Consider the following 23,595-nt stretch of genomic DNA (forward strand, 5'->3'; position numbering starts at 1 on the left):
TTATATATATATATATATGAAATATTTCTTTATATATAAAATTATATATAATATGTAACAGTAACACGTACAAAAGGAAAGAGAAAGTTTGGTAGATCATTAATTATCATTAATTATATTACAAAATGAAATAAAAAAGTGATGGTTTCAGCAATAATAAAATTATTGAATGAAAAGTAAATGAAAGCAAGTTATATTTGATAAATAATAACTAATCGATTATAAAAATTAGGATACATTTTTGTTATTACTCACTTTCTTGGCAAAGTAATGACAAATCGATTTGTTGTGCAAATTTATTTTTTTCTTCGTTCTTCTTACTTGGTGCTAATAATCTCTCGATACTGAAAGAACATATCCTCGAATTTTCCGCGGTGTCGCTCGCTTTCTTCGACAATCCCGATTTTTGGAGCTGTTCATCGGACATCTTGAACTTGTTTCGTTAAAACAATACTGAGAATATTTGATCAGTAACATTTATAAAAAAAAAAATCTTTGATATCCTCTAGTGAATACTCGCGTACATTGAAGTTAATTCTTTAATTGTTGCTAGTTCTTCAAGGGGATTATATATGCATTTCTTTTATCAATCTTCGATCTCTCACTCACACTGTACATTTAATTAAAGATTCAGTTTATATTATTTAATCGGTACTCCAAAGTTCAATCAATAAACGATAAAACTTCACTAAAATTTAATAACACGATTATAATATATCACTGTAGCATTTTTATACTATATAGGTAATACACTGCACTTGAATTAAAAATCAGATATGAAAAAATAGTATCATCGATGATTGAACAAATCAGCAGTAAAGCGGGTTACATTGGTACCCCCTGATCTGTTCGAGAGATTAGAGCCGAAACCATCGACTGTTTTGTCGGGGTTACTCACGGTGTCCAACAATATTTTTTTGGCACTCAAGTCAAATTCTTCGTTCCTCGAGGCGGTATCTTGAAGCCACGTGCTCACAACATCATCATGAGATCAACCAATCGTATGAACTTCTGGGCGGATCTTGGCAAGCATATGCATCTCTGGAAGGAGCTTTTAATGATCTCGTAGTGCGAGACGCTACCACTAAACGGTGGTAATGAGGTGACCATAAATTTCTGTCACTGCCACGGAACGCCGTTTAATAATCATGATAGGGAACAGATGCGATGTGAAATTGATTCAGTTATGAAGCTAATGATTTAATAGAGTTATCATAGAGAGAGAGATTCCGATTATCTATAGAAAAATATTTATAGAAGTAACATGTTTATATTGCTGCGAGACTTGTGAATTGGAAAAATATTTTTACATATTTTATTATTATAATGTAAAATTTTATTTGATTGATTAGGATAGCGAAAGTATGATCACTCACTCAAAAAAATGTCTTGCTGATATAGGTAGATTTCTAGGTGTCACAACAAAAATTTATCGCTATTTTTTGTATCTGTTAGAATATTGTCTGTTACATATAGAATTTATAGCAGCAATATTCTAATAATATCTTCTAGAAAATTTAGGTCCCATTGCCAAATGTTAATCACTGCATTGGATAAATATGAGTTTCGATACTACAGCTAGAACGATCTTTGTGAGAAATATAACTGCCAATTATAACTGCAGCATCGAAAAATTGAGAAAAATTGTTTAAAAGAGCTAGATAGATTGAGCGCGTTATACAAATATGTTAGACGTGAGGATTATATATTCATTTGTTTCTTGCCGCTAATTTTTTCTGTCTACCACAGCCAAACTTTATAACAAGTATGATTGGCCTTAACATGGATAGGCGCCACAGAAAAACATTCTTTCTAAATTTCACAAACAGTTCAGATATAAATTCTGTCTCTGTCACTTAGATTGACTAAATGCGAAACATATGCGATATCACAGTATTTGCTAATCATTTATGTACCTCAGTTAATTTTGCGCACCCAGAAAATTTTTGCTGTAGTTGCAATACCACTTTTTTGAGTGCTTATATATCAAAATGTGTTGATAATTCTATATTGAAAATGAATATCTAATTTAATGATTATATCATTATTTGACAATTTCGAAATATATTCATGTCATAGGAATCGCTATTTCGATGACCATCTGGCACTGGCAATAGTTAAATAATGAGAACATATCTTTTATGTAACACACGTATTTACAGATTATCATATATATAATAACAAGATCGTTTCGAATACATTGCCTAATAAACACAAAAAACTGGACCTTCACTTATATTATTAGATATCACCAAGAAGCAGCGTATTTCCATCATATGGTCATTTCGAGGATTTTGCTCTTGCGGAGCAATTCAGGTAAATCGTGTGATTGTAATGTGATTATTATACTCTTGATCGTGTATATATCATCATAATAATTGGAAAAATATTTTTACATATTTTATTATTATAATGTAAAATTTTATTTGATTGATTAGGATAGCGAAAGTATGATCACTCACTCAAAAAAATGTCTTGCTGATATAGGTAGATTTCTAGGTGTCACAACAAAAATTTATCGCTATTTTTTGTATCTGTTAGAATATTGTCTGTTACATATAGAATTTATAGCAGCAATATTCTAATAATATCTTCTAGAAAATTTAGGTCCCATTGCCAAATGTTAATCACTGCATTGGATAAATATGAGTTTCGATACTACAGAACGATCTTTGTGAGAAATATAACTGCCAATTATAACTGCAGCATCGAAAAATTGAGAAAAATTGTTTAAAAGAGCTAGATAGATTGAGCGCGTTATACAAATATGTTAGACGTGAGGATTATATATTCATTTGTTTCTTGCCGCTAATTTTTTCTGTCTACCACAGCCAAACTTTATAACAAGTATGATTGGCCTTAACATGGATAGGCGCCACAGAAAAACATTCTTTCTAAATTTCACAAACAGTTCAGATATAAATTCTGTCTCTGTCACTTAGATTGATTAAATGCGAAACATATGCGATATCACAGTATTTGCTAATCATTTATGTACCTCAGTTAATTTTGCGCACCCAGAAAATTTTTGCTGTAGTTGCAATACCACTTTTTTGAGTGCTTATATATCAAAATGTGTTGATAATTCTATATTGAAAATGAATATCTAATTTAATGATTATATCATTATTTGACAATTTCATGTCATAGGAATCGCTATTTCGGTGACCATCTGGCACTGGCAATAGTTAAATAATGAGAACATATCTTTTATGTAACACACATATTTACAGATTATCATATATATAATAACAAGATCGTTTCGAATACATTGCCTAATAAACACAAAAACTGGACCTTCACTTATATTATTAGATATCATCAAGAAGCAGCGTTTCGCGGGTACCCGCGTATTTCCATCATATGGCCATTTCGAGGATTTTGCTCTTGCGGAGCAATTCAGGTAAATCGTGTGATTGTAATGTGATTATTATACTCTTGATCGTGTATATATCATCATAATAATCATGTATATTATGTATACACGATGTATCAATATTAAAGAATGCCACTTTATTTGCGGTCATACGAGCTAACGAGAAGTGAATTATACAGGTTTATTTTCAACTTTGTATAATCTATTATTATTCTATTGCAAATCGATTTTTAAAAATATTTTTACATATTTTATTACTATTATAATGTAAAAATTTATTTGATTGATTAGGATAGCGAAAGTATGATCACTTATATATCAAAATGTATTGATAATTCTATATTGAAAATGAATATCTAATTTAATGATTATATCATTATTTGACAATTTCGAAATATATTCATGTCATAGGAATCGCTATTTCGATGACCATCTGGCACTGGCAATAGTTAAATAATGAGAACATATCTTTTATGTAACACACGTATTTACAGATTATCATATATATAATAACAAGATCGTTTCGAATACATTGCCTAATAAACACAAAAACTGGACCTTCACTTATATTATTAGATATCATCAAGAAGCAGCGTTTCGCGGGTACCCGCGTATTTCCATCATATGGCCATTTCGAGGATTTTGCTCTTGCGGAGCAATTCAGGTAAATCGTGTGATTGTAATGTGATTATTATACTCTTGATCGTGTATATATCATCATAATAATCATGTATATTATGTATACACGATGTATCAATATTAAAGAATGCCACTTTATTTGCGGTCATACGAGCTAACGAGAAGTGAATTATACAGGTTTATTTTCAACTTTGTATAATCTATTATTATTCTATTGCAAATCGATTTTTTAAATAAATTTCGACCTGTGATAAAAACCAAAAAATAAAGTATATTTAAAAATCTTTCAAATATAATAAATAACAAATTAATTTAAACAAAAGAATGCTTTTTAATATTTATTTTAATGGAGATCAAACGGAGAGTCGTTTTATTGATTTATAGCAAAGAGATTGAAACATGAATAAAGTTCTCTAAAATCTGTCAATGGATACGACTGTGAGATCACGTTACTGATGTAGTGCCGCTTCTGCGATATTTCACGTCCGGAAAATTGAAACCTTTACGGTGTTATTAAGCCAAAATGTTTGTTAATTTCACGCTTAATTAACGAATGGCAATCGACAGTTAAATCTTCGCTCCTCCTAAACGCATCCGCAGCGTGACACGCGATACGTAATATAGGTTCCTGACATTTTTTTTCTCTCGCCTTGAATATATTTTTAGGGTCACGTTTAAATGTACGAAAAATATTCATATTACAATTTTGTGTTCACACCGTCATAAGCTTTAACTGATATCACGTTTGCTACACAAGTTTTGGAAAACGTGCATATTTCATCTTAAAATATTATATGTGAATACATAAAGGATTTAGTTCAATCAAAACAAAGAGAGACGATGCCACAAACTTTTATTTCTTTAGGTATTAAGACAGAATCAGACCCCTCATCTTTTAATTGTTAAATTATTTATCTTGCTGTGCACAAACTACCATCGGAAAATAAACACTCTTAATTATTATTAAGTTTGCATACAAACCTTTATATAAGCGGATTAAGTATGTGTTAATTATCTTGTCTCATAATATTATTCCCTTATCATATATATTATTAAGTATAATAAAAAATAACGAATATTTTAAAATTTATATAATCTATATAACACCAAAAAATATGTTCTATCATGAATTTTAATATAATTAACATTATTATTTTTTTGTCAAAATTCTATCATCCTTACCTTATCCAAAATTAGAATGACAGAAAAGACAATTCAATTAAACAAATATTATAGAAACTGTGCATTATCATCAAATTTAACACATGGTTAAAAAAAAAGTACCAAATATAAATATTAAAATGTCAAGCTCTTAAATTAAAAATATACGTGAAATTTTCATAATTTACTTGTTAATTTCTATGAAATTTGTTATACACATTTGGTCCATGTATTGCCTGTGACTTGATCCACTACTATAATTCTCTTGAAATGTTCTACCATTTGTTAGAATACATTGGTGTAGCATTATAAGAAACACATTGTAATAGTATGTGTAATATTATAATTAACATTATATTATAATGATAATTCAAATAATAATCACATTATTGCTAATTGTAAAATATCATTTAACAAATATATTCTCTTGTAATGCTCTATTGATGTAGAGGGTACATTTAAACATTATGATAGAACTCGCTCATTAAAACGTAATACTTGTGCAAATTGCAGATAGATTTTAGCGTTGTACCAAAGATTGTACAACAAAGAGTGAAAAGTGTTGAATGTTAATTACAACACAGCAGCAATTTTATATATCGAGAAGTGATCTATTAAATGTGACTGCTTGTGACCCGACTCGAATAGGATTACTTTACATTTGCTGCGTGGAGTTACCGTTCCAAGTATTATTCTCATCGTTATCATCCCCACCTGAATGCAGTCTGTGTATATTTCCTTGTGCCCTGATAGTTGTCCCTCCTTGATTACCCAAGTATCTTCTAAATAAACTGTATTATGGGAAATACATTTATTTAATATATTAAATAAATTATTTAATATAAAAAATCCCATATTTTATGCAACCTTATTACATCGCAAGTGCAGTACAAGTACATACAATTGTAACTATGCTTGTAAGATTATTTAGCGTGGTTATTGAGAAAACCTACCCCGAAGACTGAACTACATTTTGCCGATTCGGTGAAATAGCTCTGTCGGGGTTACTTGTCGCTCCTATAGCATCATCACCGGAATTGCCGCGTTGTTGATTCGCATCTCCATTAGTGCCGGAAAAGTAACCTACTACGTAATTGTAAATGCGAATAACGGGTGTGAAAAAGGACCATATAAAGCGCGAAAAGAAGCCGACATCTTGTGTTGAAGTGACCGCTGTTGTGACATTAGGCTGGAAATATAAAAATATAAATTAAGTAACTAAAAATATATTTTTCAGAAAAGAGAATCTATATTTACATTTTTCAAAGGAAGAATTAAAATAACGGCGGTTGGGACCAATTCAAGTTCGATAAGGGTCTTATCATTTTCCTCGTTAGTTAATTCTCTTCTTGGAAATGACATTGACATAGCAAATTGTCGGAAAGGCAACTCAATGTTTTCTGTAACATAGGTACGCAAGGTGCGCAGAGTACTAGATGGTTCAAATTGTCCTGTATGGGAATAGCCAGATGGTAACCTAAATTGAATTCTGGTCACAGTCGCATTACTGGGTGCTGGAATATGTTTAGGTTGCTCTTGGCTTTGCTGCTGTTGCATCTGCTGCTATTAAATAAAATTAAAAAATTTTTAAGTTAAATTTTATTAAGAGTGAAAGTTATAATAAAATATGATTCGATAAGTGAAAATTAGTAATAATACAAACCTGCAGCGCAAGCTCTTTCTGTTTCCGCTCTAGTTTATCTTGAGCAATTTGTTGCCTAACTTTTTCGCGAGCTGCAGTCTCTGCAGCCTTTTCTCGCATTCTCTCCTCATGAGCTAGTTTTATCTCCAAGTCTTGCTGCATTTGTCGCATTTTTTGCACATCTTGCCCCGTTTTGCGCCGTTCAATTTCACGATTCCGTTCCTGTTTCTGGTCCTCTTCTAATCGTTGTTGTCGTTGAAGATCGATTAACTGTCGTGCTCTTTCTATCTTTTCCTAAAGATATGCAACAAATATAATTTATATGCTCAAAAATTATATCAAACTTGAAGAGAGATAATGTCAAGATAATAATTATTACTAATCTACATACTTCAGCTGTCAAGTTCTTATTCTGACTTGCTTGTTTAGTTTCAACATCTTTCTTTGATGCATCATTATTGTCTTGGTTTTCTGTATTTAATGTTGTCGTCTTTGTTGCATTTTCTATAACATCTTTGTTATCATTTGAGCTATCCGCTATTACAGATTCTGTGATAATTGAAGATAAATCTATGTTTGGATTAGAGTTATTATCATTTATATTAGATGCAGTAGCATTTTCAGTAGCATTATTATTGCTACTGCTACTAGCAGCTGTAGCTTTCTGTTCTGCGTCAATTAAGTTTAACGAAGATTGTTTACTACCCTTTCCTGCCTTTGTCAGCACATTATCAATTTTTGACACTAACTCAATTGTAGTTATGCTACCAGCAACAATCTCCAATGGTGTACCATTTTCTCCAATGAAAAATAAGGATGGTACTGGTACCAATTGATCTGATCGTTAAAATTAAGGAAAAACTTTAAAAAAATATGTCAAATTTCTCACAATCTTAAAACAAGAAAACATTATATAAAAGGATACAAATCTGCGCAAAGAATCTATAGGCCTCAGACCCGCTCTCTAATCTTATAGCTACAAAATGCTCTTCCTCCAAGCGAGAAGACACTTCTGCAGCATTAATGGTTCGGGCAAGTTTTGCCGATGTGTCATCTTTACCTGAACATCACACCAAGAGTTAATGTAAACGTCTATATATTTATGCAAATATGATTAGTGTATTAAGGCATCCGTTTTGTGTTTTGTTCACATATACGTATACTCATTGCAGATTAAAAAAAAAATTATTTTTACAATTTACTTAACCTAAAACTGCAATTACGCACCTTCAACAAATACAACGAAAACTGCCTTCTTCGATTTTGATGTCGTAACTGCTTCGTTAATGCTTCCCGTAAACCACTTCATTATATGAGAATATATTTATATATTTGGTTTTGTTTTTATACTTTTTAATAATATATCACGATGATGTAATGAATTGCAGAATGAATATGCTACTAGAAATTTTTACTATGGATTTGATGTTTCAAACTCTCAGAGTAAGGTTCAGATAGGTACGTGTACGATGAATCGCCATTCATCACTGTTATCCTATGACTGTAATGATTTTACCCCCTCTGTGAAAATTTTGAAATATGACGTTTTTTTCATTCCTGATGTATATAATTGGAAGATATTTAAAAATTAAATATATTTTAGTTAAGAATATAAGAAAGAGAAATACATATATCAAAATATATTCAAAACAGAACACATTGCGTTTTAATTTTTCTGGACAATTATCGTCGAACACATGGATACACGCTCCTTTATTAAATGGACAAAAACCAGAACAGTCGTTCATTGCGAATTTGTCCCTAAGGCCTAGTAGTTATATCCTGAACAAGAAACGACGGATTAGAACCATTTCTGCGTGGTCCGTGGTAAATGATGTTGTTGTAAAGAAACGTTTCTTATATCTGTTTCATCGATACTACAATTGAGTGGAGGAATTCTTCAAAAATGACGCAGTGCCTGAAGAAAAGTATGTATAATTCATATCGATCCTCACTTAGCATAATCATAGCTCTCGCTTGAGAACCGAGCGATCGTTCGGTATATACGTTATGTATCTAGAAGTTTCTGGTAGTGGTGGGTGGTGGTGCTCGTGTGATACTTCCTGCGCCGCCATGCATTGTCCAATTCCGGTGTTTCTGATATGGGGGAACGACGGAACAAAATGTCGTAATGGCGAGTGCGTCTATTCCGCGTATTTGATATCGCGATAAAGTTGGGCGTACGCGTCCACCTTATCAGTTATCCCGACGAGATTCGATTATCCGCAGGCGTTCTCGTCAGGTTTTCCTTCGCCGACTCGTCCCGTGAATCCGGACAGTTCTACCGACAAAAGTGGCTGCGACGCGCAGCGTACCGTGTCGGTGAATCATATCCAAGATATGGAAAGGAGCGACTTGGAATAACACGCGTTAATTGCATTACTCTCGTCGAGTCCGCGACACATTCCAGAACACGTGCAACGGCGTACCGTGTTTCTTCGGCGCCGAACAAACTGTCAAATATTCAATTGTGATTTTTTGCAATAATCTTTGGCATAGATATCTCCATAATATGAAATCGGAGCGAGCATGAAGGTAACCGTGTGCTTCGATAACGTCAGGGTGGTGGTCCCATGCGGAGATGGAACTCTGCTTGTGAGAGATTTGATGCACGAGGCCATCCTGAGATATAAGAAGGCTACTGGCAAGAATGATAACATCCTGACCATTAATAGCCTATCTTCCTTAACCGGAGGTGGTCTGTTGGATCCAGACGACAGATTGTGTGATGTAGCCGACGACAGGGAGCAGATTGTGGCTCATTTTGTTAGCTCCGATGTCAATCATATTGGTGGAGATGGTGCAAGCTCAGTCGGCACAAATAGTCCTGACTTTTTCCATACGGATGGGAAGGAGCAGGCTTATCCAATCGATATCCATTCCTCTATGCCTAGTAGTATTAAGAGAGAAAGCACCAAGCGGTTGTCAATGCACGCATTGTCGACCAGAGAGCCTTGTCTCGCAACATATTCTGCTCAGTCCTTACCTAGGGAGTCTCGACGTAGGGAACCCTTAGGTCAAGATTCCAAGACTTCATATGAGTTTGGTAATAATATTGAATCTGAGGATCAGGAGGTACGAGAAATTGTGATAAAAAATGAAGCAGGTCCATTGGGACTTCATGTGGTACCGTGTTACGACTTATTAGGCAACGATCAAGGTCTTCGAGTTGAAGGTATCGAACCAAATGGCCGCATTGCTAAGGATGGACAAATTGATTTACACGACAATATTATAAAGATAAATGGTCATAATTTATTACATATACCATTTTCAAAAGTCCAAGAGATTTTTAGAACCTGTATGAATGATCCTTGTTTGAAAATTTCCATTGTTAAACACAAGAAGAAAATGAGGAATGAAAAATCTTTGCATAAAAATTATGGAAATACCAGTGGAGGATCAGAGAAAACTGAAGACGAGAATATCAAAAGACTTCAATGCAGCAACTATAATCTCTTACAGACTGCAAACACTAGGAAAATTGGACGGATGATAGAGATAGAATTAATTAAAGGAACTAATGGTTTGGGATTTAGCGTTACCACACGTGATAATCCTGCTGGAGGACATTGTCCCATATACATTAAGAATATATTACCAAAAGGTGCTGCTGTAGAGGATGGCAGACTTAGACCAGGTGATAGATTGCTAGAAGTAAATAACAAAGAGATGACTGGCAAAAGTCAAGCAGAGGTTGTCTCATTACTCAGAAGTATTCTTCCTGGAGGTAAAGTTAGGATGATAGTATCACGGCAAGAAGAAATTTCTTCAAACATTCCAGATTCTCAGGGTACTGCGACATCTACTACCTCAATTGCTGAGGTAATGGATAATTCAAAATATTGGAACGAATTAAATAGATCACCAACAAAAACGAATGATATACAAAATAAAGTAAGCACTCACACTTACGATAAATATAAACCAGTGAAGTCTTCTGACGACATTGTTTTATCTTTACGAAAGAATCGCGTGATAATGAATTTAGATATACCAGTGCATGATTCTGAGAAGGCTGGTTTAGGTGTCAGCGTTAAAGGCAAGACCAACAGTTCTGATGACAACACCAATATGGATTTAGGTATTTTCATAAAGAGCGTTATCCATGGTGGTGCAGCATCCAGAGACGGTCGCTTACGAACCAATGATCAATTGCTCAGGGTTAACGGTGTGTCCTTATTGGGATTGTCTAATTCTGAGGCAATGGAAACTTTAAGAAGGGCAATGCTTAATACAAACAGCTCAGTAACTGGTGTGATTAATCTTATAATAGCTAGAAGAGTATCATCTTATGACACAAGCGAAAAGAATATTGTAGATAATTTACAATCTCATCGTAAGCTGGAATCTGTTAGTAGTATATACATATCAGATTCAACTAAAACGAATGATGGCTTAATTAAGGAGAAGAACACTTTAAATTCTCAGACAGATATATTGGATAACGGAGGACTATTGTCTTGTGTAACAGCTTCGCCATGGAATCCTGTCATTGATAGATTAACAGAGCAATATAGTAAGAATAGTCTAAGAAACGAAAGTTATTGCCTTGCTACCAATAATACATGGATAGAACCCGTTGGTAATCTAAAGAAGACAATCATAGGATCGCGCGACGATCGAGTTGAATCAGTATTGCTAGAAGAATCCAACAACGATAGCTCTCAAGGAAACGAAGCCAAACGAAATACCGAGGACAAAGACAGTCAATATTCCGGGGATCCTACGTACGACAGTCAATTATCTTTGGAAGAATTTAATTCTTCATCAAACAAATTTTCTCGTGATGCTCTTGGTAGACAGAGTATGTCGGAGAAACGACACGCTGCTCTCGATGCTAAAAACACGGATACCTACAAGAGAAACAAGAAATTACGCGAAGGTAGAGAAAACAAAAACGCAGAGCAAACCAATCAGAAATCGACTAGCCAAACGAGCAATCATTCGAGTGATTTAGAAGATTATTCGAAGAGGAGCAGCAAGTCCAACAATTTTGAAAAATATAAAAGTAAAGGGGCCTTAGCTGAAAATACAAGTTCCGACAATAATGTGAAACACTATGAAAAGTCTGTCGATCCTGCTCAATCAGAATATATGTACACTATACCCGGATGCAATAATAAGTTTCTTTCACCGAGGAAACATTGGCTCGTGGATGATGTACACGGCCAAGTTATGAGTAGCAATAATATCAAAGATGAACGAGAAGGTTTCTCAAATAGTCGCGGTGACGTGAAGCAAGCTTCTCTTAATTCAGCGTTAGATGATCGATATAAACGTTCGCGAAAGAAAGGCGGTATTCGGTCGGCATTGCTTCGGTTGGGCAAAAATAGGAAATCACTCAATTTCGGTGATAGCATAGAAACAAGGCACGAAACCAGTAATTACTGTAGCGGAACAATCAATTATATCGCGTAAATGCAAAAATAATTTGCTAAATAGATGCATAGAATTTTGTAAATATACATATATACATATCATATATTCGTGCATCTGCAAATATATACACACATTTTTGCGTATATATATAAATATGTAATACGGTCTGTTCCAAAGTGCCTTATATCATTAAATGAAAATAATTATTTCTGTATATGTATATAATTTTGTACTCATCTTTAATCGATATTCGGATCATGTACTTACTATGATATAAAGACATTTGCATATAGTTTTCTATCGTTCTCATCAATCTAATAATGTACCTATTACGACTTATTGAATTTGTAACAAAACGTCGAACGACATTGAAGATAAATATCGTAAAAAAGTTAGGAAAGTCATGGTAGGTATAATATTTTATTTCACTTCTTTCTCAATTAATTTTTTCTAGAGTTTAACGATATTATTGTATTATGTGTTTCAGCATTTCAGATTGTTCCCAATATAATCTTTTACCAACAGAAACGTTTTCGAGGGAAAATTAATATACAAAAACCCAGAGCGCCACATTATTTGAGAAATTTAGTGAACCAATTTATGATGCCCTTCTACCTATCTCCAAATAAAGACAAGGAATTAGAAGAACTATGTCACAAAGCAATAAATGCTACGAAAAGGAAGGAGCTGGGGGAAGTAGCTAATCCTTACCAAAGAATAATAGCACGTGAGGTCCGGAACTGGTTTGATAATTCCAAACTAGTTGCCATTTGCCATCAAAATTCTATGACAATGGAGGAAGTGTTTGAGCTCCGAGTTTCGTTAAAAAAAGCAAATATGTACTACAAGCAATATAGCAAGAAGATTATGAAATTAGCATTGAACAATTCACCTTACACAGCGACACTACCGTTGTATAAGACCTCACACGGTGTTGTGTTCGGTTCTGATACAAATGTCACTGACTTTCAAAAAATTGTCAAAAAGTTTCCACAAGTTATTTTATTGGGTAAGAATAATCTCTCAAGAAATATTTATATACATATACGTATATATAAGAAAACAATTTTGATGTAACTTATCTGTTTTTTATAGCGGGCATACTGGAGGGACAACTGCTAAGCAGGGACGATTTTTTGAGATACGGCAAAATGGATCTTACAACTTCGCGGATGCATCTTATTCAGTTGTTACAGAATGCAGGCGGTAACAACTTAAATCAGCAGCTCACATATCATCAATCCACACTAGTTGCTCGATTAAAACAGATCGGTACAAACGAAACAACTTCTGGTGAGAACGAAGAATCGGTGCCTGTATAATTGCAAAAAAAAATATATATATATATATATACTTATATATATTCGGTAATTTATTATACATCTTAGATTTATCTAAAGCTTTAAGTAAAGTACAGTTTATTTCTTTATACCTTGTACTTACGGTAAGAATAAGAAATATCGGTAAAAATTATTCTTTTTATTAAAATCTCACTTACAAATCTCCATTGAAGACAGTGCCGCAATAAAATTAATCATTGAGCAAGCAATGTGTAACTTTTACCGCACATTGATTTATCAGAGAGTTCCAACTTATATTAAAAATATAACAAAAGCATATCACACGAATTTGTAACACATGTTTTAACATAAATAATAATATGTAAGCATTTTTAATCTTATTATCACCGTAACGTCGCGTTCACTTATTGCCATGGCAGTTGTAACATTTTAGTGGCAGTAATTGCAACGGGGATGACACTTAATTCCGTTTGTACCACATTTGCAGCCACCGGATGTGTCCCCTTTACCCTGTGACAACAAGCACGATCAATAGAAACGCGGAAAGTAACGATGTCATTAATTGCTAACAAGTCTACGTTTGTTAGAGCTTATATAAAAAAAGCCTTTAATAACTTTATAATAAATTGCAAGAAATAAATTAATCCACCCTTACCCCTGGACCCCAACGCGGTCCTCTGGTAACCCAGCATATCTCTGTTTTGCACATGGAACACACCAGCCAATCGCAACCCCATTTTTTGATAAGAACAACGGCACACGTAGGACACGCAAGTGCCTCGCCTCTATCGACCATCTCTTTGAGCATCGCAGCTGTCCTTTTAGATTCATGGTCTGTATCTTTCGAAAGTTGCAACTCCTGATATTGTTCGCAATTCTTCCCGGTATGAACAACCTTTGAAATTAAAGTTTATGTGCTTTTAAAGATCTTCGATTGCTTTACATGTTTATTATTTGAGTATGTTTATTGGTAAATGTATGTGATAATATTCCGATAAAAGAAAAGGCGGTAAATGAAATTTATTTTTTCTTTATCGCACTGTGTTATACAATTTTACAATAAGACGTTGATAATATTTTTATTCGATCGTAGTTGAAATAAAAGAATAAAAATATCCGAACGGGAAAACAAAATAACGGATAAAAAAATCGGTAGATTTAAAGACGAGCAAACATATTTGTAGAAATTGAAATATGATATTATTTAAAAAATTTAAAGTAATATTGCAAATAAAACTTAGAATTTTGTTATGCACAAAAATATTTATATAAGTTTTTTAATCATAAAAAAATGTTGATTCTCCACATGAAGAAATAACGGTATTTTTATTTCCATTATCGCGTACTTTGACTTTTCTCTTAAATTTATTTTTACATTTTCCTATGTTAGATGTTACAGTTCTTACCTGACAGGTGAGACAATTATCGGCCCCGCACACGGGGCATAGGAAATTGTGCACATCATCATCGTAAATGCACCAAGCAGGACAATCTGGCGTTTTACAGTGGAAGGCCTTGTTTCCAGCGTTATTCTCCGCTTGCGTGATCGATTTCGCAAGGTGCTGCTGATAAACTTCCGGCTCGACGACCTAAGTGTAATCAATAATAGGATCATCTACTTTATTAAAACTTTTGGCGATTGATATCTTCAATCAAAAAGAGAAGCTCACCGCCTTGATTTCGCGTTCTTGAAGAGTTGATTCACACGTATAGTCAGTATCTCTGTATGGACATTTCACCTCCGCCTCCTCGCAGTATGCAATCGTATTGGCGATGCATGGCCTGTGCATATATGATGAAATTCGTTCATTATACGCCGACACGCGCGCTTGTTTGCCTTGTTAATTATAAGTGAAGAAATAAATGTAATTGTAGGTATATTCCTTTTTTTTTTTATTTACGAAATATTTACCGCATAACAATCTATATTCATGCATGTAATCATATATTTTGCAGTAGCACTAGCATAATTATTGTCGCATTAGTAATGCGCATGAATCAGCATGAATCAGTATTATAAAGCAGATAAATATACAAATGTGATGCATCATATATGAGATATGACATATACGTATGTAGACATTCGAGCGAACTAAATGTAATGTTTCCGCGCGATATGATAAATTAAAATCGATGAGTGATCGCAACAAACAGCTATAATTAACGAAAGTGATTTATTATTAATTGCCATTATAAAAAAAAAAAAAAACACAAACCAAAACCTAAGAGATATGTAATCACTGTGAAAGTGACTTGTACTTTATAGATTAAACAATAATTAAAGCCGGGAAGTGAATTAATTTCTACCTGCAGAACATGTGTAAACAATCCCTCAGAATTACACCTTCGCTTGGACCGTATGTAACAAAGCATATTGGGCATTCAATTGGCTCGGAATTCGGAATTACGCCCCAGTTCTCCAACGATATCAGTTCCTCGTAACGTGCCATCTTGACATCTTCCGATTCATCTGTTTCCGTCATTTCTCGCTATTGTTGCGCAAGGATTTCAAAATGTATATGTTACGTATCTTTCTCTTTAGTTAACGTATGTACACTACTTACAAGGGGAGTGCACGACGTGGTACCAATCAATTTCAACGAAACTCGTTGTAGCGATAGGTCTTTATATCAAGTATTGGGTAAAGGGATAAGACGAAATTAAAAAATTTTGAACAAATAGAGCCTTATGAACAACTGGAATAGAGCGTTTAATCGAAAAGCGGGCGGCGCAGCGGCAGCACGCCAGACTCGTGTCATCGATATAACTGGTTCGAGTCCCGATGATTTTTACATTCTAGCAAAAAATTTTTAAGAAAGAAGTTTACTCATCGAGAGTATCGGGACTCGAACCGGCAATATCGACGCTACGAGTCTGGCATACTGCTGCTGCGCCACGCGCTCTGCGGTCAAAGGCTCTTCCATTTGCTCATAAAGCGCTCGGGATTTTTTAATTTCGATTTTCTCGCGAACGCTTGAAAAGCGCATCTTATCCCTTTACCCAATAATACTTGACATGAAGATCGCTACAACGAGTTTCGTTAAAATCGATTGATACCACGTCGTGCACTGCCTTTGTTAGTATAGAGAACGAAATGAGCGGCAAAGCTTGCAATAGTGCAAGACAAACATTTCAATGTGAGATAGCATATTGTTGCGCATTTGTTACCTGATGTTCGTTTATTGCCGATATTATTTCCTCTCTCTCGACAGTCTTTTGATTTTTTTCGATTATCTGTAAGACTTCCGTTGATGGATTATCTTGCGGCAATTCTTCAAGAACTTTATTTTTTGCGGACGGTGTTTTATTTATCTGCGTTACATTGTCGATATGCAATTCTACAAACAGAAATTGGTACACTATAATTTATAAACAAGAGGAAAGCGTTATTTATAAATTATAATAATCACATTTTTTTTTTGTTTATTATATCTTATGAAATACATTTCTGTATTTTCTTAGAATGAAAATTCTAGGCTTTTGTTTAATCTGACAATAAGTACAACTCGCATTGAATGTGTGAATCATATTACCGGGTGCTACAAGATAAAGAAACACTGGTGAACCATCCACTGCGTGCAATTCATCGAGGGTAGCCTCGTCATGATCAGCCAAGTTTTTCCCGATGATCCAGCGCTGCACATTCGTAGGTATTTCAAACTCCGTATGTATCTTCGTCTTCAGCTCAGCTACTGTCATTCTCATGGGCAGCTGTTATCATATTTTAGTCCGTAAAGCATTTTTTTGTATACAAGGTGTCTCTAAAGTCTGACCCGGCCTCCTGGATCTCGGAAACGGCTTTAGATATGGAAAAACGTTTCAGACAAAAGTTGTAGGATATTAAGGGGAACAGATGATGAAAATATGAACTTGATTTTGAGTGATTTTTTCAAGGCCAGGTCAATGTGATCGATATTTTCTTAAATGGAATCCCCAATTTTTAATTGCATATTCTTGTAGCTTATCTCAAGAGCTTTTCAAAACACTATAATAAAGTATTTTTTTATTAAATATTTTTTGAATTATTTTATATCTTAATTTGACATATTTTGATATAGAAAATAAAATATCTCGTAAAATATTTAGTTTTCGATAATCTTACCGTAATACTTTTATGTACAGAACAATGGGACAAATCAATTGGTATAAAAAAATTAATTGTTTTTAAGAAAAAGTATGTAATTATTTACAATGTATTTTTTTAAACAATTATTAATTTTTTTTACACTAATTAATTCCCATTTAAGAGAACATCGATCACATTGACTTGGCCTTGAAAAGATCACTCAAGGTCAAGTCCATATTTTCATCATCTGTCCCTCTTAATATCCTACAACTTTTGTCTGAAACGTTTTTCCATATCTAAAGCCGTTTCCAAGATCCAGGGGCTGGGTCAGACTTTAGAGACATCCTGTATATTGCGTAACCATCAGTATAATTACCTGAAGCGGTATAGGCCCTTGGTGAGCGAGTTTGTCTTCGATATACATATTAACTTTAATCAACTGATCTTTTAAACGCGCCGCTGAACGCTGTCGTATCACAGAACAATGGATCTTGAGCCTTGCCAATTCCTTCGCTAATCCCGCTGCTTGGTGATGATGGCCCGACGCGATGGCTCCTTCCAGCTTTCTTAGCAATCGATTTATAGCCAGAGTATTCATGTTCTTCGCCGTTGAATTATCATCTGCAACAATAGTCATATTATTAAATTTCTTTTATAAAAATGGTACTAAATCCAGGCACACACAAATTAATTAAAAATATATAACGGTTTATTTCTCCGAATATATCGATTCTTTTAAAGCTTATACATATTTCTTTATTTATCATCTTTAGTTTATTTATGATAAATAATTCAAATATGATTGTAAGTAAATAGTTGTATTATAAAAATATAATTAAATTTATATTTCGCGATTTTACCTTCTTCTATGAATTCTTTGTCGTTCAGCGTGATTTTTCTTTCGTTTATATTGGGCGATACTTTAACATGATTACTTAACGAAATATCCTTAGCTCGCGTCGAATTTGGTGATTGTTGTTTCGACAAGGAGATAGGAGGAACGTGAGCATTGACATACAGTGACGGTTCTATCAAATTGGCATAAGTGTTTTCCTTGTTAATCTCCTTCGTGGTTTTCGTAGCTTCTATCTCGGCGAAATCGCGCGGTCGTATCAGTTGGAAAGTATTCTTGACAAGGGCCGAACCTTTGCCAGAAGTTCTGTAGAACACATCTTCGTGTTTCCAACCCGACGTAGACGGTTGCTCGGCGGATGTAGAAGGCTGATTTAATCTACGGATGTTTCCACTGGTTTGGACCGACGAGGACACCTTTTGCTTATCTGTCTCGTAATCGTTCGACGACGTTGCTTCCATCCTCGTCGTCGTGATCGAGGCAACGTACGAGGTCTTGTTCGTAGATACGGGCGAGCGTTTCTCAACCTTTTCGAGAACGTCGCCGTCGTTTGACATAGGCTTCCTCGGTTTAGGCCGCTTCGGTAATGAGTGCTTCATCTCCTTCAGCATCTCCTTCAAATCTACGGTAATCGGATCCTCGACGGTATTAAGGACGGTTGATTTTGTCTTACCAGACTTCGTCTTCTGGTTTGAATTAATCAAACGCGATGTTTCCTTGTCTTGTATCGATCTTTCCAGTTGCACCGCCGATCTCGTCTTACCATCCTTCTCGGCTTCCACCAGAATATCGAGTACTTTAGCCACTCTACTCGATACAGCTTCATCCTCTGGAACTTTGTCTCTGACGCAGTCGGATTCGACTGCTGGTCTCTGCTCGAGTTTGAATTCTCTAGAACGCATCTGTCGATCGATCTCGTCGAAGATGTTCGAGAATTCTTTCTGCGCCCCCTCCAACCGTTTTCCATTTCCTTTCGCCTTTTCTCTGACGGGATCTAACGTATTTTCCGTGCTTTCAACTAAGTTACGAGCACGGGACAGCAAAAATTTCCTGCTAGTTTCATTGTTTAGTCTCGGCGATTCTCTGTCTTTTCTTTCTTCGGTGATTTCTTGTCGTGATCTTATTTTTTCCTCCGCTACCGCTAACGCGATATTTTTCTGAATAGCTAGAGACTCGTTCGTGCGATTCGCAGCGAGCTGGCTTTGTAGAAGTGATATTCTATTAGACGCTTCCTTCATCAGTTCATCGTTCTGTTCCTTGCTAGAGGTGATTTTGACGTCTACATTCGTATGCGTCGACTCCGTCTTATTATTTGATGAATTCTGCTGAGGCAAAAAGTATCTGGAGATATCTTTATCAACACGAACACTCTGGCCGAGATTCTGTTGTGCCGAGAATCTCTGACTCTTCCAGTCTCCGATCTGTTCGAATCTGCTGTTCCTTGTTACATCGCGATCGAGTTTGTAATCTGACTGATCCTTCTTAGCGAAGAAATTAGCATTAACCGTGACTTTGGTGATGTTGCTGATGGCGTTGAACTTTGAGATCAAGGCGCGTGTGCCTCGTCGAGGCGATGAGCTTTCCATCGCCGAGGTGACTATATCCTGAACGATTTCCTCATTAACATTGTTCCTCTTTTCAAAATCATCGACGAACTTTGATGTTTTCAACAACATCGACGCCCGAGTTCGCGCCTGTTCCTCTTGCACGATCGCCGCCGCTTCTTTATCCAGTTCACTAATGTTCGTCAGGATAGATAAACCGGACCTTCGTTTAACTTCCTGTCGTTTCTTATCGTCGCTCTGCCGATCACCGCGATGGAAAAAGTTTAACCTCGACGAATCAACGGAATAATTCATGTTCGTTCCTATAGACTTATCCTTTATTTCGCAGGAAGTCGTAGGACCGTGAAAAACCGTGCTTCCTTTCTTGGACGATCCGAGATCGCGAGAGTGCTCGAAGACGCCGCGCTTATACCAAGGTCGCGGCATAGCTGAACTCAAGGTAGAGCCGACAGAACTCTGCGCTTTTTCCCGAGGTATCAGAACACTGGACGTTCCAGCATCGCTTTTGTTGTTTTTCGCCGCTTTTGGACTGCCGGAAACTTCCTTCTTCGACAGCAGCATACCGCCCTGAAGAACCAGCGTGTCGTTGCTAATCGATTGTTTCTCGTCGACATTCTTCAGTTCCATGCCGCCATCGATGATAAGCTTCGATTGCTCTTCGGTGAAACGAGTTTCCGTGGTCGCTTTCTCCGGCGGTTGCGGTGCGCGTCGTTTCCGCCTGGCACTATTCCTCGCGGGCGTTTCGCGTACATCGACTTCCACGATTTTTATTACCGCGGGAGGATTTGGTGCCTTCCGTTTTCCCTTCACGTGTACCCGTCGCCGCACGGATCCGTTGTAATTGACTCTTGACGAACCCGATAAATTCTTCGCGGATGACGGAAAATTCTCGCACGAGGCGAAGGTCGTGGACGGATGCAGCGAGTATCTGGCAGTGATGTCTTGTCTCCTCGAGTGCACGTTGATCGGTAACGTGCAGGCGGCCTCGTTATTCTCTTTGTTACCAACTTTTGAGGCTCCCGCAGCAAACGGGCCGACCTCGGCAGCTTGCCTGAGGATGTTTAGGGACAGTACGTTGCAACGGTCTAGCGTTCCCGCATGAAACGCGAAACTGCGAACCGTGGTGGTGCTGTAGAAGGTGTCTATGCTTTCTACGCTGGAGTAGACGCTGCTGCGTCGTCGGACGATGCCGATCTCATCGTCCGATCTCCCGCTCGTTCTTCGTCGCTTCTCCACGGTTGAATCACGATTTCGCGATTTAAACCACCTGAACAGGGAGAACCTGCCGTTTCCGCTACCGCGTGTCAAGGAAGTCGCCTCGCCATCGGCGGTATCTCGCGTTACCACGTTTGTCGCGACGACGACACCCGACGTTCCTCCTCCTTCGCGGTCGCCGTTCGGTGCACCATTGAGGGATGCGCTCGTCTCGCTATTGCATGCAGTTCGCTGTACCATTCTTACTCACTCTCACATATCCCGGGAGGCAACGCGCCCCCCGCCTCAGCCCTCGTACTGCATAGAGTTCTTTATTTAGATTCACTCGAAACTTGCTTTTAAGTTCCTTCCACAGTTCTGTTACACGCGAAAGCCAAAAACCTCAACGGAAATCTTCGAGAGTCTCGCACAACGACGGTCGTGTCCGAACAGACTTCCTCGACACTTCTCTTCCTCACCTTCCTCTTCTTCTCTCTCGATTTTCGCCGCGTATTTTTAATCGGCAGCTTCCAACTCATCAACCTCAAGAATAGTCCGGTGTACACTTTATCGAAGTTCACTAAACGATGATGGTGTTAGGTGCATCACGGCGATGTCTTCGAACGACGATACACGTGTATGCACGCGAATTGTATCGACGGATTTTGCGGTCAAACCGTGCGTAGTCAGTGCCGAACCGGCGACAAAGATACTCACGTCGGTGTTCTATTAATAGATTGGGTGGTCCTCCTGTGGCGGGGTTATTTTCAAGTCCACTTTGCACACCGCGCGTCGACCGAAATCAAAACAGAGAAATACGGGCTTTATGCGCGTGCTCTTTCAATGCACGATTCCGTGAAAAAAATACGGATGCCTCAGACTTTGCTTCACGCAAAAATATTTTTAACTGAAAATGATAAGCGATTTTGAGCGTATAGTTTCCGTTTTTTTTTTTTATTTTAGTATAAGACTGCATCTCTGAAATATTTATACTAATGAAAAAGTTTGAATAGGAAAAATGAATATTACTTATTTATTATCGGTTGATGAGCTATTAGTTCGCAATAATATTAAAGATGTTGAGAGACGTGAAACTATTTTTATATTACATTTTTAGGTCATACACAGTTTGTGTGTGTTTTATAGACTCATATTTTCAGCTGCCGATGTTCACAGTAGAGCATATTAATAGCTGGTTGATGCGCGATATCTTTGAGGCGTCGAATAAATATCATCCTCGATAAGTTTATCTGTACAAATACAGTGTTCGATTGTATTTATTTCCGTAATAATTTTGCATTATCTGTACTCAGTGGAGCATAATTATATTTTGCCAGACATTCTATCTCAAGTTTTGAGAGCTTAGAACGTCTGATTTACATCGTCGTGTTCATTTGCATCGCGGTGCGCGGCTCGGATGTGATATTATTTTTGGATTTGACTAGTCCCGTGAGAGGGCATAGACGAACGAAGCGATGACCAGACGTTGCTCCTTCGCCGAATGAAACAGAGTCTAAGTTTTTGACAAAATTATTCGAGACCGACACGACACTCGATACAACGTTCTCCCGGAAAGCTTTCTCCGTGTTCTTGAAAATCCCACGCAACAGAGGCACAGAGGTGCTTTTTTAAGCTGATCGGACACTGCCCCGCACCATGTAGAATTTCCGCTGAAAATAAACTCGCGTTTTGCCTCGCGTCGCGCATTTCGAACTGCGTTCTCCAAAAATACGCGAAACTTCTTGTGGAAATAGTAGATACCGAGATATTGTATCGACAAACATAAAGGAATCTGTGTGAGATGTGAATTTTTTTATATATATTAATTATTAAAATAGTTCGCGCGGAATCATTGCATATTTAATAGATAATATTCAGCACAAATCCTACAAAAATATTATCATATATAATTCATTTTCTCAATTAAAATTTAATATTAATAAACCTTTAAAAAAATGAGCGTGATATTTAAAACACATATATGATAATATGATTACGAAATTTTTTATATAGTATTGCTTGCAAATTAAAAAAAAAATAAAAATTAAATACTAATATGTATCGTATTATAAAATATTTTAAAATTATTAATGATTATTGATAATAATAAAATTTCGAATATAAAAAATTCTAGATATTTCAAAGTTTGTAATATTATGTACTTTTTAAAATTTTTATGTTGATAAATTTTTAACGTTAGCAATTCCGAAAAAACTTTACTTAAATTTTATATATAACAATCGTCGTTGACTGTTGGCGATTAATTTAGTCTCTAATTTACGATTATCAGATAACACTCAGTAAAATTGTATGTGTATACCCCGTCGTAAAGTTAAGTAATAATTATTCTGATTAGATAGTAGAGAGACAGAGAATCGCGACGATAAATGAAAATAAATTTGTCGCATAGAACTTC

The 23,595-nt window shown here is 36.0% G+C and overlaps 4 protein-coding genes and 1 long non-coding RNA gene across 6 annotated transcripts in view; 2 read left to right on the forward strand and 3 right to left on the reverse strand.

The window, feature by feature from the left end:
• LOC115242379 (homeobox protein ceh-19-like) overlaps window positions 1–841 on the reverse strand; it is an 8,203-nt gene extending 7,362 nt beyond the window's left edge. Inside the window, exon 1 of the mRNA XM_029818613.1 lies at window positions 256–841. Within this exon, the coding sequence (XP_029674473.1) occupies window positions 256–427 (172 nt within the window). The 5' untranslated portion in view covers window positions 428–841. The remainder of the gene's footprint in view (window positions 1–255) is intronic.
• A 4,010-nt stretch (window positions 842–4,851) lies between these two features.
• On the reverse strand, window positions 4,852–8,326 carry LOC115242362 (UBX domain-containing protein 4). 2 transcript variants are annotated; one of them, XM_029818592.1, is made up of 7 exons: window positions 8,046–8,326; window positions 7,744–7,878; window positions 7,210–7,655; window positions 6,840–7,112; window positions 6,434–6,736; window positions 6,130–6,365; window positions 4,852–5,967 (listed from the first exon to the last, which is right to left on the reverse strand). In XM_029818592.1, exons 1-7 carry the CDS (start codon window positions 8,125–8,127, stop codon window positions 5,832–5,834), a joined length of 1,611 nt encoding a protein of 536 aa, XP_029674452.1. In that variant the 5' UTR covers window positions 8,128–8,326; the 3' UTR covers window positions 4,852–5,831. The 2 variants fall into 2 exon arrangements, with proteins under 2 accessions (XP_029674452.1, XP_029674451.1); XM_029818591.1 differs by having other exon boundaries at window positions 6,434–6,739.
• Window positions 8,327–8,849: 523 nt separating this feature from the next.
• LOC115242360 (partitioning defective 3 homolog) lies at window positions 8,850–13,567 on the forward strand. The gene is made up of 3 exons (XM_029818590.1): window positions 8,850–12,201; window positions 12,688–13,209; window positions 13,296–13,567. Exons 1-3 carry the CDS (start codon window positions 9,348–9,350, stop codon window positions 13,520–13,522), a joined length of 3,603 nt encoding a protein of 1,200 aa, XP_029674450.1. The 5' UTR covers window positions 8,850–9,347; the 3' UTR covers window positions 13,523–13,567.
• A 98-nt stretch (window positions 13,568–13,665) lies between these two features.
• Window positions 13,666–21,930, reverse strand: LOC115242359. Its single transcript, XM_029818589.1, has 9 exons — window positions 18,428–21,930; window positions 17,944–18,188; window positions 17,035–17,212; window positions 16,670–16,839; window positions 15,809–15,990; window positions 15,172–15,283; window positions 14,908–15,090; window positions 14,157–14,396; window positions 13,666–14,011 (listed from the first exon to the last, which is right to left on the reverse strand). Exons 1-9 carry the CDS (start codon window positions 21,438–21,440, stop codon window positions 13,931–13,933), a joined length of 4,404 nt encoding a protein of 1,467 aa, XP_029674449.1. The 5' UTR covers window positions 21,441–21,930; the 3' UTR covers window positions 13,666–13,930.
• On the forward strand, window positions 14,261–15,789 carry LOC115242361. The gene is made up of 2 exons (XR_003885038.1): window positions 14,261–14,333; window positions 14,892–15,789. It is a non-coding gene; the product is annotated as an uncharacterized LOC115242361 (long non-coding RNA).
• Window positions 21,931–23,595: the final 1,665 nt, after the last annotated feature.

This window comes from Formica exsecta, unplaced genomic scaffold (genome assembly GCF_003651465.1).
Source record: "Formica exsecta isolate Colony F162 unplaced genomic scaffold, ASM365146v1 scaffold591, whole genome shotgun sequence".
Taxonomy (NCBI): Eukaryota; Metazoa; Arthropoda; class Insecta; order Hymenoptera; family Formicidae; genus Formica; species Formica exsecta.

What these genes read in the sequence shown, in the direction of transcription:
- LOC115242362 (XM_029818591.1), bottom strand. Translation starts at nt 8,127, where the DNA reads ATGAAGTGGTTTACGGGAAGCATTAACGAAGCAGTTACGACATCAAAA. An exon ending in TAGATTCTTTGCGCAGATTT is followed by an intron (nt 7,656 to 7,743) that starts GTATCCTTTTAT and finishes TTTAACGATCAG; the next exon opens with ATCAATTGGTACCAGTACCA. An exon ending in AGAAAGAGCTTGCGCTGCAG is followed by an intron (nt 6,740 to 6,839) that starts GTTTGTATTATT and finishes TTTATTTAATAG; the next exon opens with CAGCAGATGCAACAGCAGCA.
- LOC115242360 (XM_029818590.1), top strand. Translation starts at nt 9,348, where the DNA reads ATGAAGGTAACCGTGTGCTTCGATAACGTCAGGGTGGTGGTCCCATGC. An exon ending in AGAAACAAGGCACGAAACCA is followed by an intron (nt 12,202 to 12,687) that starts GTAATTACTGTA and finishes TATGTGTTTCAG; the next exon opens with CATTTCAGATTGTTCCCAAT. An exon ending in TCCACAAGTTATTTTATTGG is followed by an intron (nt 13,210 to 13,295) that starts GTAAGAATAATC and finishes TGTTTTTTATAG; the next exon opens with CGGGCATACTGGAGGGACAA.
- LOC115242359 (XM_029818589.1), bottom strand. Translation starts at nt 21,440, where the DNA reads ATGGTACAGCGAACTGCATGCAATAGCGAGACGAGCGCATCCCTCAAT. An exon ending in AAGGGCCTATACCGCTTCAG is followed by an intron (nt 17,213 to 17,943) that starts GTAATTATACTG and finishes ATATGATAACAG; the next exon opens with CTGCCCATGAGAATGACAGT. An exon ending in TGTTTACACATGTTCTGCAG is followed by an intron (nt 15,284 to 15,808) that starts GTAGAAATTAAT and finishes ATATATGCACAG; the next exon opens with GCCATGCATCGCCAATACGA.